This window comes from Macadamia integrifolia, unplaced genomic scaffold (assembly GCF_013358625.1).
Source record: "Macadamia integrifolia cultivar HAES 741 unplaced genomic scaffold, SCU_Mint_v3 scaffold869, whole genome shotgun sequence".
NCBI classification, from domain to species: Eukaryota; Viridiplantae; Streptophyta; class Magnoliopsida; order Proteales; family Proteaceae; genus Macadamia; species Macadamia integrifolia.
The window spans coordinates 198,387-210,894 of record NW_024870564.1 but is presented as its reverse complement, the minus strand read 5'-3'; the positions used below and the strand labels follow the sequence as shown (position 1 = coordinate 210,894).

General features: G+C 39.6%; 1 protein-coding gene across 1 annotated transcript in view; it reads left to right on the top strand.

The window, feature by feature from the left end:
• The window catches only part of LOC122070269 (pre-mRNA-processing-splicing factor 8A), a 36,744-nt gene that overhangs the window by 21,719 nt on the left and 2,517 nt on the right, over positions 1-12,508 (top strand). The window contains exons 13-20 of the mRNA XM_042634391.1: positions 8,694-8,935; positions 9,050-9,173; positions 9,261-9,450; positions 9,551-9,658; positions 10,491-10,744; positions 11,112-11,728; positions 11,815-11,921; positions 12,234-12,488. Of these exons, the coding sequence (XP_042490325.1) occupies positions 8,694-8,935; positions 9,050-9,173; positions 9,261-9,450; positions 9,551-9,658; positions 10,491-10,744; positions 11,112-11,728; positions 11,815-11,921; positions 12,234-12,488 (1,897 nt within the window). The remainder of the gene's footprint in view (positions 1-8,693; positions 8,936-9,049; positions 9,174-9,260; positions 9,451-9,550; positions 9,659-10,490; positions 10,745-11,111; positions 11,729-11,814; positions 11,922-12,233; positions 12,489-12,508) is intronic.

The window sequence follows — 12,508 nt, the reverse complement described above, 5'->3', positions numbered from 1 at the left end:
TACTTTATGTTTTTGGATTTGATTGAACCTACCTAGAGGGAAACTCGATCTGAGTTTGGGGGTTTTCTGATTTTCGGATTTGATTTAATTTGAAATCTTTGGGTTGCTGAAATTCAATTTCAGAGTTGTACAACATCAAACAACAACAACAACATTATCCCAACTTAATGGGGTTGGTTACATGATGGAGGGCCTTAGGGAAGAAGGGAAGAATTAGAAAAGAGGGGGCAAATGAAGGGAATCACACCTCTCACATTAAAGCTAATTCTCAATCAATTAAATTCACCTCCTTAAAATTGAGTATATGCAAGTATTTAAAGAGAAAATAATAAGACTCCTACTTAGACTCTAACACTGAAACAAACTCCTATTTCTTTCTCTTACGTATCCTACCCAAAAACAAACATGAGAAAATAAAAGACATATTATTGAACTAAACTACTTCCAACCTTGTTGGACCAAAAACCTGGGCTGGACCGGTTCATCTTGGCTCTTGGCTCTTGGCTCTTGGCTCTTGGTCCAAAGCCGGTCATGTTGGTCCAACCAAGTAAGTGCAGCCTTATCTGCATCACTACAAGGATCCATACAAAGCAAAGTAGGGAAAACTGAGGTCCACATAGAAAAGGAGCAATGAAGTAAATAAGAGAAAGGAAATGACAAAGAGAAATGGTAGAGAGATGAAAGATGAAAGTAAGAAAAAAGAGGCACAACCCAAAAATGTAGGTGAAACTTAGCTAAATGGGGTCAGCTACATGGATCCTTGCCCTCCATTATGCTTTATCTGAGGTCACTCTAGGGACAAGACCTAGACTATGCATGTTCTTCCTCACAACTTCTCTTATGATCATTTTAGGCTTGCCCTTGGATCTTTTAGCTCCCTCAATCATTATCATATCACTCCTCTTTACTTGGGCATCCCCAGGCCTCCGTTGACGATGATTTACCACTTCAAACATCTTTCTTGGAGCTTGCCATTAATTGGGGACAATCCCATATTAGTTCTAATATGTTCATTCCTTACTTTATCCTTTTCAGTATTGCCACTCATCCATCGTAGCATCCTTATCTCTGCTACACGACGTTTCTTAACTGCCCAACACCCAACCCCATACATCATAGCCGGTAGTCATATAGAACTTCCCTTTAAGATTTAAAGGAATACGCCGGTCACATGGCACTTTGGTCGCAACTTTTCACTTCATCCATCCCACTTTAATTCACTGTGAAACATTATCCTTTATGTCACCTTCTTTATTTATGGTTGACCCCAGATTTCTAAAATAGTCACTTTGAGTTATCCCTCTCCAATTTTTGCCGTGTCATTATCCTTCATAAAATTACAAATCATATACTTTTGTCTTCAATCTACTAATCTTAAAGCCTCTTGATTCCAATGTTGATCTCCATAGCAACTTCTCGTTAATCCTTGCATTTTGTCTCATCCACCAAAATGATATCATTAGTGAAGAGTATACACCATGTGACCCTGTTTTGAATGCTCTTGGTTAACTCATCCATGATAAGTGCAAACAAATAAGGGCTTAAGGCTGATTCTTGATGAAACCCGATCATAATTGGGAATTTCTTGTCTTGACCTCCCATCGATCTAACACTAGCCATCACATTCTCGTACATATCTTTAATTGCATCATATTTACTTGACACTCCTCTCTTCACAAGTGCATGTTGGATTAAGTCTTTAGGGACTTTGTCCTAGGCTTTTTCCAAGTTAATAAAAACCATATGGAGATCCTTCTTGCTAGCTCTATATAATTCCATATGCCTCAATTGGTAGATAGCTTCTGTCATGGACCTATCTGGCATAAACCAAATTGGTTCTCCGAGATATGAGTCTCTCTTCTCAACCAGGCCTTCAATAACCTTCTCCCATAGTTCCTAAGTATGACTTATTAGTTTTAGGCTTCAATAACGTTTATCCTCCATTCATTCGGCATTTTCCTTATGTTCATAATCCTATTAAACCGATTGGTTAACCAATATAACCCACATACTCCTAGGGTTTTTCACGCTTCTATTGGGATCTCATTTGGGCTTGGTGTATTGTCTACTTTCATATTTCTTAAGGCTTCTTTAATTTTCGCCACCCCAGCATTTCATACACATCTATGACAAGCGGTGTCTTGATGGTTATTGCAATCTTCTGGGTCATTCCTACTTGAACTATCTCCATTTAGTAGGCCACAAATATAGTCATCTCATCTCGTCACAATGTCTTCATAAGGCCATCCCTTACCAACACTCTTCCAGCATCCCTTTTGATACATCTCACTTGGTCGAAATCTCTAATCATCCTTTCTCTCATTTTAGCCCTCTTATAGATAGCTTTCCCCCCTTCTTTTGTGTTTAGGTTAATATAAAGGTCCTCATATTTCTTCACACTGGCTTTCCCCACAATCTTCTTAGCCTCGTTTTTGGCATCGTTATATTTTTTTTTATCTTCATTTCTTTAGTCTTTTGCCACATCTTAAAACTGGCTTTCTTGGTCTTAATGACTGCTTGGACCTCATCATCCTACCACTAAGTCTCCCAAAGGCCCTAACGACACTCCTTCGTTGACCTCTTTTGCAACTCTTTTAATACAAGTCGTCATCTCGTTCCCATAGTTGTCAAGGCATTACCTTGGCATCTAGGGGGTTTGCCTAGGGCCTAGGCGACTGTTGTCTTATTGCATTGCATGTCGCTTTATTTTTTGGTATTTATTCATGCCAAATATTAATTAAGTAAAATTTCATTTCCTTAAAGATATTATTCATAAATAAGTGAATACCCCCTATTTAAATCCCATAAAAATAGTTCAAAAATCAAATTCCAAAAGAATAAGAAGTCAACCCCCCAGTACAAGAACAAAAATTGGATTTTTGGTTGTAGGGGTGGTTTTTAACTTTCAAATCTAGGATTTTTCTCAATTCTAAATTTTTTTTTAAATCTTATTATGGTAAAATATTGCTAAAATAAAAAAGTCCGGTAAAATAATCTTTTGGTTTGATGTCCAGAAAATTATTTTCATTCAGGAGATTTTAACAATATTCGTGTACTTTAAAATAAGTTTGACCAGAACATAACTTTGTCATTACAACTTAGATTTAAGTAATATTAGACTTGTTTGGAAACTGGTAAAAGTCTCATGTAAAAATAAAATCATTTGACTAGTCAAATTTATTATAGAATAAGAGCATTTCTCTAAATGTTGATTTCATGATTTAATGTTAATTTTTGATGATTTGATGTGGTTTAATGTTTATTTTTGATGACTTGATGTGGCTCACTATTGATTTTTTTATGATACAAGGTATGTGTGGCATACTAAATAATGTTAGAGAAGAGGGAAAATAAAAAATAACACTTGGTCGCCTTAGGTGCCTTGTTCGCCTTAAAGCAGGTGACTTGTCGCCTAAGTGCTTAGGCAGCCCTCGAACGCTTTGGTTGGCCTTGACACTGTAGTATGTTCGTTCCACATCGCATTGGTGTCTCCCTCAAAGTCCAACTTTCCTTGTTTGACGACATTATTAGAAAATGCTTTTAGGGACTCCCTTTTTAATTTCCAGCACCTTATCTTAGGGTACATAAGTTCCCTCCTATGCTTTTGTGCACTGAACTGCATATCCAAGACCACCAGCCTATGTGGATCTGGCCCCTCTCCTTAGTGCCTATCGCCCAGGTCTTGCCCATAGCTATCTGGGCAAGCGACACGTGGCAAGGTAATGATCCAACGGTTCTTGGCGCCTCGTTCTTCGAGCCTTTGTCAGATTTTCACGCCTTTCTCAAACCGTTGGACATTGCCTCGCCATGTGTCGCTCACCTAGGTAGCTATGGGCCGACCTAGGAGATGGGTGCTAAGGAGAAGAGCAGAATCCAGTCTATGTTGGGTGGTTACTCTCCTCAAGGATAACCTTACAGTCCTTACACAACTTTCTGTCTACCCTTCTAATTAGGAAGAAATCTATTTGGCTGGTGTGATTCCCACTTTTGTAGGTAACTAAGTGCTCGTCTCTTTTTATTTTTTTTTTCAAAGAAAGTGTTCACAATGGATAGATCATAAGTTATCGCAAAGTCCAAGATTGAGGTCCCTTCCTCGTCCCTCACCCCAACCCCGTATCCTCCATGGACACCTTCATAACTTCTACGATCTCTCCCAATATGTCCATTCAGGTCACCTCTAATAATAATTGATTCCTCCCGGCCGAAGCCCTGCATTAAATCATCCGTGTGTTCCCAAATTGGCGCTTACAACCTTCATCCAGTCCTACTTGGGGTGCATAGGCACAGACAATATTGACAACCTCTTTCTTCAACATTAGTTTGATGGATATAATCCTAATCCCCAGCCTTTTGACATCCACTACATCATTCTTTAGATCTTTGTCTACTATTATGCCCACTCCATTTCTGTTACTTTGGCCTCCCGAATACTCGAGTTTGAAGTCATTCAACATCTTAGCTTTGTTACCCTTCAATCTGGTATCTTAGATACATGCGATATTAATCCTCCGTCTCCTTATAACATCTATCAACTCTAGACTCTTGCCCATTAAGGAGATCCAACGTTCGAGGAAGCTAATCTAATCCTACGCTTCTGGGCTGCAAAATTTCCTTTCGCTTGCCCTTGCCTACTTATCTCCGCACCTGGGCATCGACACGGTGCACCACTTATGGGGAGTGTCCTAGCAATACAAGGACGAACAAACATAAAAGATGAAACCAATAAAACAAAAGGATCAGCAAACAAAAGGATCCGTGCAAAAAGGTGTTTGGTTGAGTATATTAAAGTGCCGGTTGCCTTCCTGATGCACCACTATATGAAAATTAGATAAATAATATATATGAGTATACAAAAGGGTAGGGAGGAAAAGATGCCTAATGCATTAAAAGACACAAAAATAAGATAAGATGTGCTCAAACAAAGCACGGTACATAAATGTACAATAGTACAGTGCAACAGTGCATAGGTTTAGACAAATAATGTTGATCAAGTAAGCAAGTGAGTCAAACCGATGAATAACTCTCTCCAAACCTCCCAATAAGTAACACACAATAGCAGCAATATAAGGAGCAGCTAGTGCAACATGGCATATAGACAAAGCTACCAAGACTACAACAAATCAAGCAAGCAAAATGATAAAGCCGAATGTACAAATAAGCATATAAATAAGGGTTCTAGGACATTAAACGTGAGTGAAGTAGGAGACAACAAATTAGCAAAGCTAAAAGTAAATAAATAGGCACAAAAAAGCTATGAAAATAAAGGGAGAGTAAATGGAATGCCCCTTATGAGTTACGACACATTGAACTCTGAGAGCCGTGACCAAGGATATCTCCATTGAGGATGCAACGTGATTTAGGGCAGCACACTGCCAGGGTAGCTTGCCTCAGTATGGCGCATATCGTACCAGGGCAGTGTGACAATGGCAACGATGAGGTGGAGGTTTTTTTTTTTTTTTAAACCTTCGCGGTTAGGCTAGTTGGGGGGGGGGGGGTTGGGTTTGGGAGTGTGGAGAGAGGATGGAGTGATTGAGAGAGGTGAGGAGGTGGAGGTAGGGAGAAATAGGTTTGGGAAGAGATATTGTGTAGTGGAATTCCTTTAATGGGTCAGGAGGTGAGGGAGGGATCAGGAAGGTGGGCAGAAAGGGAGTCAGTATAGGGGGGAAAAGGCAGCGTGTTTTCAGTGGTAGGGAGAGGGTGTAGATAAAATTGGGGGATGGGAGGGAGATCTGAGCGAGTGTTTGTGGAGGGAAATGGGGATTGAATCATGGAGCGGGAATAGAGGGGGAACAAGGAGATAATCACGGGGTAGGAGTAGAGAGGTAATGATGGAGTGGGAGAGGAGTCAGAGAAAGAATCGAGGCGTGGGGAGATAGACATTAGGAAAGAAGGTGGAGAGGGAATCGGTTGGGACTGTTGCCCTCTCTCAAGGGAAAGTCTTGTAAAGGGAGGAGGAATTAGGGATGGGGATACTCTAATTTGGCCTGAGCTACGGTATCAGGGTGGGGAAAGTGAGCGAGAGAGAGTCTAGGGTGAGGAAAGTGAGCGAGAGAGAGAGTCAAGGGTGGGGTCTCCAACCAGACGCTAGCTAGGGTTTCAGTGGTGGGGGTATGTAAGGAATGTGAGGGTTTCCGGGGTGGTGGAAGGATAAGCGAGATTACAGGGATGGGTGTTCGGAGGTTAGAAGGGGGAATAATTAGAGTTGAGGAGGTGGGCGAGGAAGAATCAGGGGTGAGAATGGGGAATTATGCTTACCTGAGTTGCGCAAGTCTATGGAAACCCAGAGGTCATGACCACCACAGAAACCCTCATTTGCTCACAACCTGCGTGAGAGAAGTAGCTGCGAGCGAACGACCACCACCGAAACCTCAGTTGCTTACTACCTGATAAATGATAACCCCACTGAAGTCCAAACACAGTGATCTTAAGTTCACGTATTGGAATAAAGAATGAGAGATCGAGAATCACTTTCAAGGATTCAAAACAACACTATGAAATTGAGCAATAGGAGAACTTGCGGATATTAGCCAAGGAATAACTGGTAAGTTCTCATTTATATTTTCTTTATCTACAGCACAAATACCACACAAATCTCACAGCTCAAAAAGAGATTGAGAAGGAAAATTAAGAGAAAATCGAGAAACACATAGGATGCTCCTAAGCATATAATTCAATAATTCCTTAATCTGTCTTCCGTAAACGATAACCCCACTGAAGCTGCTGAAATTAAAATCTTAGAGCAGATAAAATAATTATACCACACTTACTATGTAAATAACTTCATAAAAGAAGAGCTACACAAAGATCAATCATGAAGGACTGGATGGCATCAACCTGCTATTTATTGACCATCAGCAGAGGAGGTGGACTCTGGTCAATTTCAGATTTGTGTTACTTTTAATTACTTTCAATCTGACCGTTAGATCATCCCTATCTTCTGAAGGATATTCCTATTACTTGTGTGTGATTGACAATGTTTGAATCTTAGTAGCTCGTCTTTTTGTTTTGGGGTTGACTTGGGATCTTGTTAAGAGTGGTGTATAACCTGAACCTTGGGTTCATCCTACCTACCTCCCACCACCAAAATATGAGGAAAACGTGTGTTTTGAGGTATGTGTTAGAGGGATATTGAAGGGTTTAAGGGCTCTTGATTGGTCTTGGTGTAATTTCTTTTCTTTTTTTGATGCAATAAAAAGTTTATTGGGCCAACTGGCCAATAAAAGTATTGAATAGACAAATGTACATGTATAAGCTTAATTCTACCCCGAATAAGGGCCCTAAATACATATTTGTTTGAATTGATTCCATTTTACTTGGAATTGTGCTTGAAATGAAATTCCGACTAAAGCATTGTATCTAATTTCATTTTAGGTATGAGTTCTAAATGCCTTCGTTGTGTTGTTATCTTGTTGAGGACGAGATGGCTCAACATATCCTGTTTTACTGTTCTTGTTCTAGTGCTTCATGGTTTCTCTCATATTTAGGTCTCAGTCCTGAATTCCTTATAGACTTTTCGATTGATAAATGGTGGCCAGAACCACTGGAGTTTATTCATCTCTATTGGGCAGTTTGGAAGGCAAGACATTGAGTTTGTTTTTAATGAGTTCACCCTAACCTACAATCCAATTTTAGGCAAGAGAGCTACAACCCTCCATGTGTTTCTTGAAGGGGCTTAAATTAATTGAAGCTTCCTCCATTAGAGAGCGTATTTTAATATCCATTGGGATGCAAATTATTGCATTTTAATCACTGATAGAGATTTTTAAAGGAGAGGGGTGGTGGATCATATGGTTTTGCTTTATTTCTCCTAATGATAGGTTGGTTTTTTGCATGGGGTGGAGGAAAAGATTGATGCTGAGGTTGCGATGCAATAATTGAAGGCTTGAAGCATACGATGCCTCTTGGTTTCAATGATGCACTGGCCTTAACAGTTGCTAACTATGTAGTGGATTTGCTTCATGATTCTAAATATATTTTAGTGGGTATTAGGCTTTTGATTTTTTATTGTTGGAATCGTTATACAACACAGTTGGTTTTTGTTGATTATATGGGCATTCAGGGAGGTGATTAATGTTGCTCATGTTATCACTACTTTTCTTTTTCTCGTTGGGGCGTGGGTGGGTGTGTGTTGGGGGGATTTTTTTTTTTTGGGGGGGGGGGGGGGGCTGTGCCTACAGCTGAAGGCTTGTGTTATTTTAGTTTCTCCTCCTTAAGAGAGCAGAGCATTGTAATTGTAAATTCACTGTTTTCTTTAGGTTCTCCACCTTGCCAGAGAAAAGGTAGAAGTAAAAGATAAAATCTACATTGCTCTTTTTGTCTAGATTATGGATGCCTAATCCTCTTGATCTTTACACAATTCAACCTAGGATTGCTTTTATGACTTGTTGAATGAGCTTGTTTTATGGTGTTGGTACCTTTTGCTCTCTTTCTGAAGAATGGGTTACAGAAATTTAAATTTAGATAATTTTAGACCCCCACTTTTATTTTTTTTGGGGGGGGGGTTGTTGAGGGGAGATAAAGAGAGAGAGAATTACTTGTGTTAGCTGTTCTTCTGAACATCTTTTTCATCTTCTAGACTATGTTGTGCATTTTATTTTGTTGGTTTCAATCGATGGAGCTACTTATGAGTTTCTGTTTGAAACTTAGATTGCTTTGCTGTAGCTGTTTTGAGTAAATTATCTTCTCTTATGTAGGTGTGGATTCGAAGTTCGGATTTTACCGAAGATAAGAATGAGTCAAGAGGCTTTCAGCAACACTAGAGATGGGGTTTGGAACTTGCAGAATGAACAGACCAAAGAGCGAACTGCAGTAGCCTTCCTAAGGGTTGATGATGAGCACATGAAGGTGTTTGAGAATCGTGTGAGGCAGATTCTTATGTCTTCAGGATCTACAACATTTACAAAAATTGTCAACAAGTGGAATACAGCTCTCATAGGTACTCCGCTTGAAACCTTCCAAAAAACGGAAAAAGAATATGTGCTTTACTTTCTTTTTCTTTGTTATTTTCAAACTTACTTCTCACAGCTAAGACCACATTTATTGAATGCAGGCCTCATGACATATTTCCGTGAAGCAACTGTACATACACAGGAACTGCTCGATTTACTGGTCAAATGTGAGAATAAAATTCAAACCCGTATCAAGATTGGGTTGAATTCAAAAATGCCTAGTAGGTAATTTTTTTGTTGCACCGAAACCTCTGTTTTTCAGTCTGTTTCTTGGTCATGAATTATGGTTCTGAATCATTTTCTGTGAACCAGATTCCCTCCTGTCATATTCTACACACCTAAGGAAATTGGAGGACTTGGCATGCTATCGATGGGTCACATATTGATTCCACAAAGTGATCTTCGATATAGCCAGCAAACGGATGTGGGTGTCACTCATTTTCGGAGTGGTATGAGTCATGAAGAGGACCAGCTCATTCCCAATCTTTATCGCTACATACAGGTACTGTTGTAATGCGCACATGTGTGTGCACACCCCCTATCTCTTGTGTGTGTGTGTGTGTGTGTGCACATGTTGCTGATATTAATCTGTTTCTCAACAGCCATGGGAGAGTGAATTCATAGACTCACAGCGTGTATGGGCTGAATATGCACTGAAGAGACAGGAAGCGCAATCTCAAAACAGGCGCTTAACCCTTGAGGATCTGGAGGTGAAATTTGTGATATTGATTGAAACTAAGTGGCTGTCTTGTACGATTGTTTCTGTTGTGATGGCAATTAGTTTTCCGCATGGTTCATGCATTATAATGCCCTTAGGCCACCTTTTATGCATTCCTGCCATCTGTTTTGCGAAGGTAAACTCAACAGAGTGCCAGACCAAACTTTCCTATAACCTGAATACCTACCTGATAAGAGGTTGTTACCAAGCCATGACCCTGAGATTCCCTTGCTCCATGAGGTTGTTTTTCTTCCTGTTGCCATCCCCATCTGCTTAGTTTTGGACAATATCTTCTGTTCTTGCTTGTTCCAATACTTTAGCACTGGGAAAATGGTACATTTGGTTATTCTGCCTGAGATCTGAGATTCCAGGTGCCAAAAGGCGAGCTCATGCAAGGATCCTGCAGGCCACAAGCTCTAGCCCTGGTATAATTAGGAAAACAGAAGTCCTGGAGACAGTTTCTCAGTCTGTTATTGTTTAATGAGCCAAGAATGTCCTTTTAGAGCTTATCATGAAAAATAGCTCCAATTGCTTATCATGTCCTTTTGTACAATCTACTACTTTGCGGGAAGGCTACTTCAAACTGAATGAAGCTTTACACTTTGAGAAGGTTAACTAAACCTCGTTATCTCATTCTATCTCTATCCGTATATCTCTATCCGTAGCCCACTTGATACCCTCAACACATTTTCTATTGTTTGTAATGATTCTTACGAGTGTGTAGTGGAAACTAAAGTAGGAACTTAATGTTGCAATTATATTACTTACTGCACATGTTAACAGTTCATGATCAATTCTAAGGCTTGCCTTAATTAATTTTACAGGATTCTTGGGATAGGGGAATACCTCGAATCAATACTTTGTTTCAGAAGGATCGACACACCCTGGCATATGACAAAGGATGGAGAGTGCGAACTGATTTTAAACAGTATCAAGTTCTAAAGCAGAATCCATTTTGGTGGACACACCAGAGGCATGATGGGAAACTCTGGAACTTGAACAACTACAGAACCGATGTCATTCAAGCACTTGGAGGAGTTGAGGGAATTCTTGAGCATACATTATTTAAAGGAACATAGTAAGTTCTGTTTTTTTTTGTTAGTTGATATTTCTGTTCCAGTCATCTTTTCTCTGAGGGAAGACAATTCTCCCAAAAAACTGGAAAAATAGACTCAATCAGGACTCTGGAGGACCTGTAGTCGTTGCATATGTTAGTCACCCTGTTCCTTAAATACAGGCATGGTGCATTGTTTTTCCATCTGAACATGAGTACACCAAAGTCTTATTTTTTGCACTGGAATAAGATATACTGATCAAAGAACTCTCCTTAACTAGTTAATATTCAATAAAAGTATGTCTAACCTTTTGACTGCGATCCAGGTTAGACTGCGATCCACCTTTTAAATTATTTTGTATAATTAACTCACAGTGATTGGTCAATTCAGCTTTCCAACTTGGGAAGGTCTTTTCTGGGAGAAGGCATCTGGTTTTGAGGAGTCCATGAAGTATAAGAAGCTGACAAATGCGCAAAGATCTGGGCTCAACCAAATTCCCAACCGTAGGTTTACTCTTTGGTGGTCACCTACAATAAATCGTGCCAATGTTTACGTGGGCTTCCAAGTTCAGTTAGATCTGACGGGAATATTCATGCATGGGAAGATCCCAACATTGAAGATATCATTGATCCAAATATTCCGTGCTCATTTATGGCAGAAGGTACATGAGAGTGTGGTCATGGACCTGTGTCAGGTTTTGGATCAAGAGTTGGATGCTCTAGAAATTGAAACTGTGCAGAAAGAGACTATCCATCCAAGGAAGAGTTACAAAATGAACAGCTCTTGTGCCGACATTCTTCTTTTTGCTGCCCATAGGTGGCCTATGTCGAAACCTAGTCTGGTGGCTGAGTCGAAGGATGTGTTTGATCAGAAAGCAAGCAATAAATACTGGATAGATGTGCAGCTTCGCTGGGGTGACTATGATTCTCATGATATCGAGCGTTATACTCGGGCCAAGTTTATGGATTATACAACTGATAACATGTCCATATATCCATCTCCTACTGGTAGGTATTTTTGGTTTCTGTATGTACTCTATACCTTGTCACATATCTGGTTTGAATGACTTCTATTTCCTCGTATTTCTTTGTAGGGGTGATGATTGGGCTTGATCTGGCTTACAACTTGCATTCCACTTTCGGGAACTGGTTCCCAGGGTCAAAACCATTGCTTGCACAGGCAATGAATAAGATCATGAAGGTACCTTGGCTATGACATTGAGTGCTCTTATTGTTTTTAATGTCTACTAACTTTGGCTATTGAAATATAAAATGAAACTCTATTAGTGGTTGAACTTCTAAATAATTGAAATATTTGCATTGACATGAGTCCGCTGGATTGTGGTGTGATGTCCCTGGATATATCTTTTTCCTTTTTTATTTTTATTTTTTATTTTTTATTTTTATTTTTATGACATTTTATCAATTTCTATGATAGGTTTGCATACCTCTTGCACTAGAAACTTCTATTGTCATTGTCTAGTGTAGCTAATGGTACCATTGACCTGTGCAGTCAAATCCGGCTTTATATGTTCTGAGGGAACGCATAAGGAAAGGTTTGCAGTTGTATTCTTCTGAGCCCACAGAACCGTATCTGTCTTCTCAAAATTATGGAGAGATCTTTAGCAATCAAATAATATGGTTTGTTGATGACACAAATGTGTATCGTGTTACGATCCACAAGACCTTTGAAGGGAATCTGACAACCAAACCTATCAATGGTGCAATCTTTATTTTCAATCCAAGGACGGGCCAGCTGTTTTTAAAGGTGTGTTCTATATATAATAA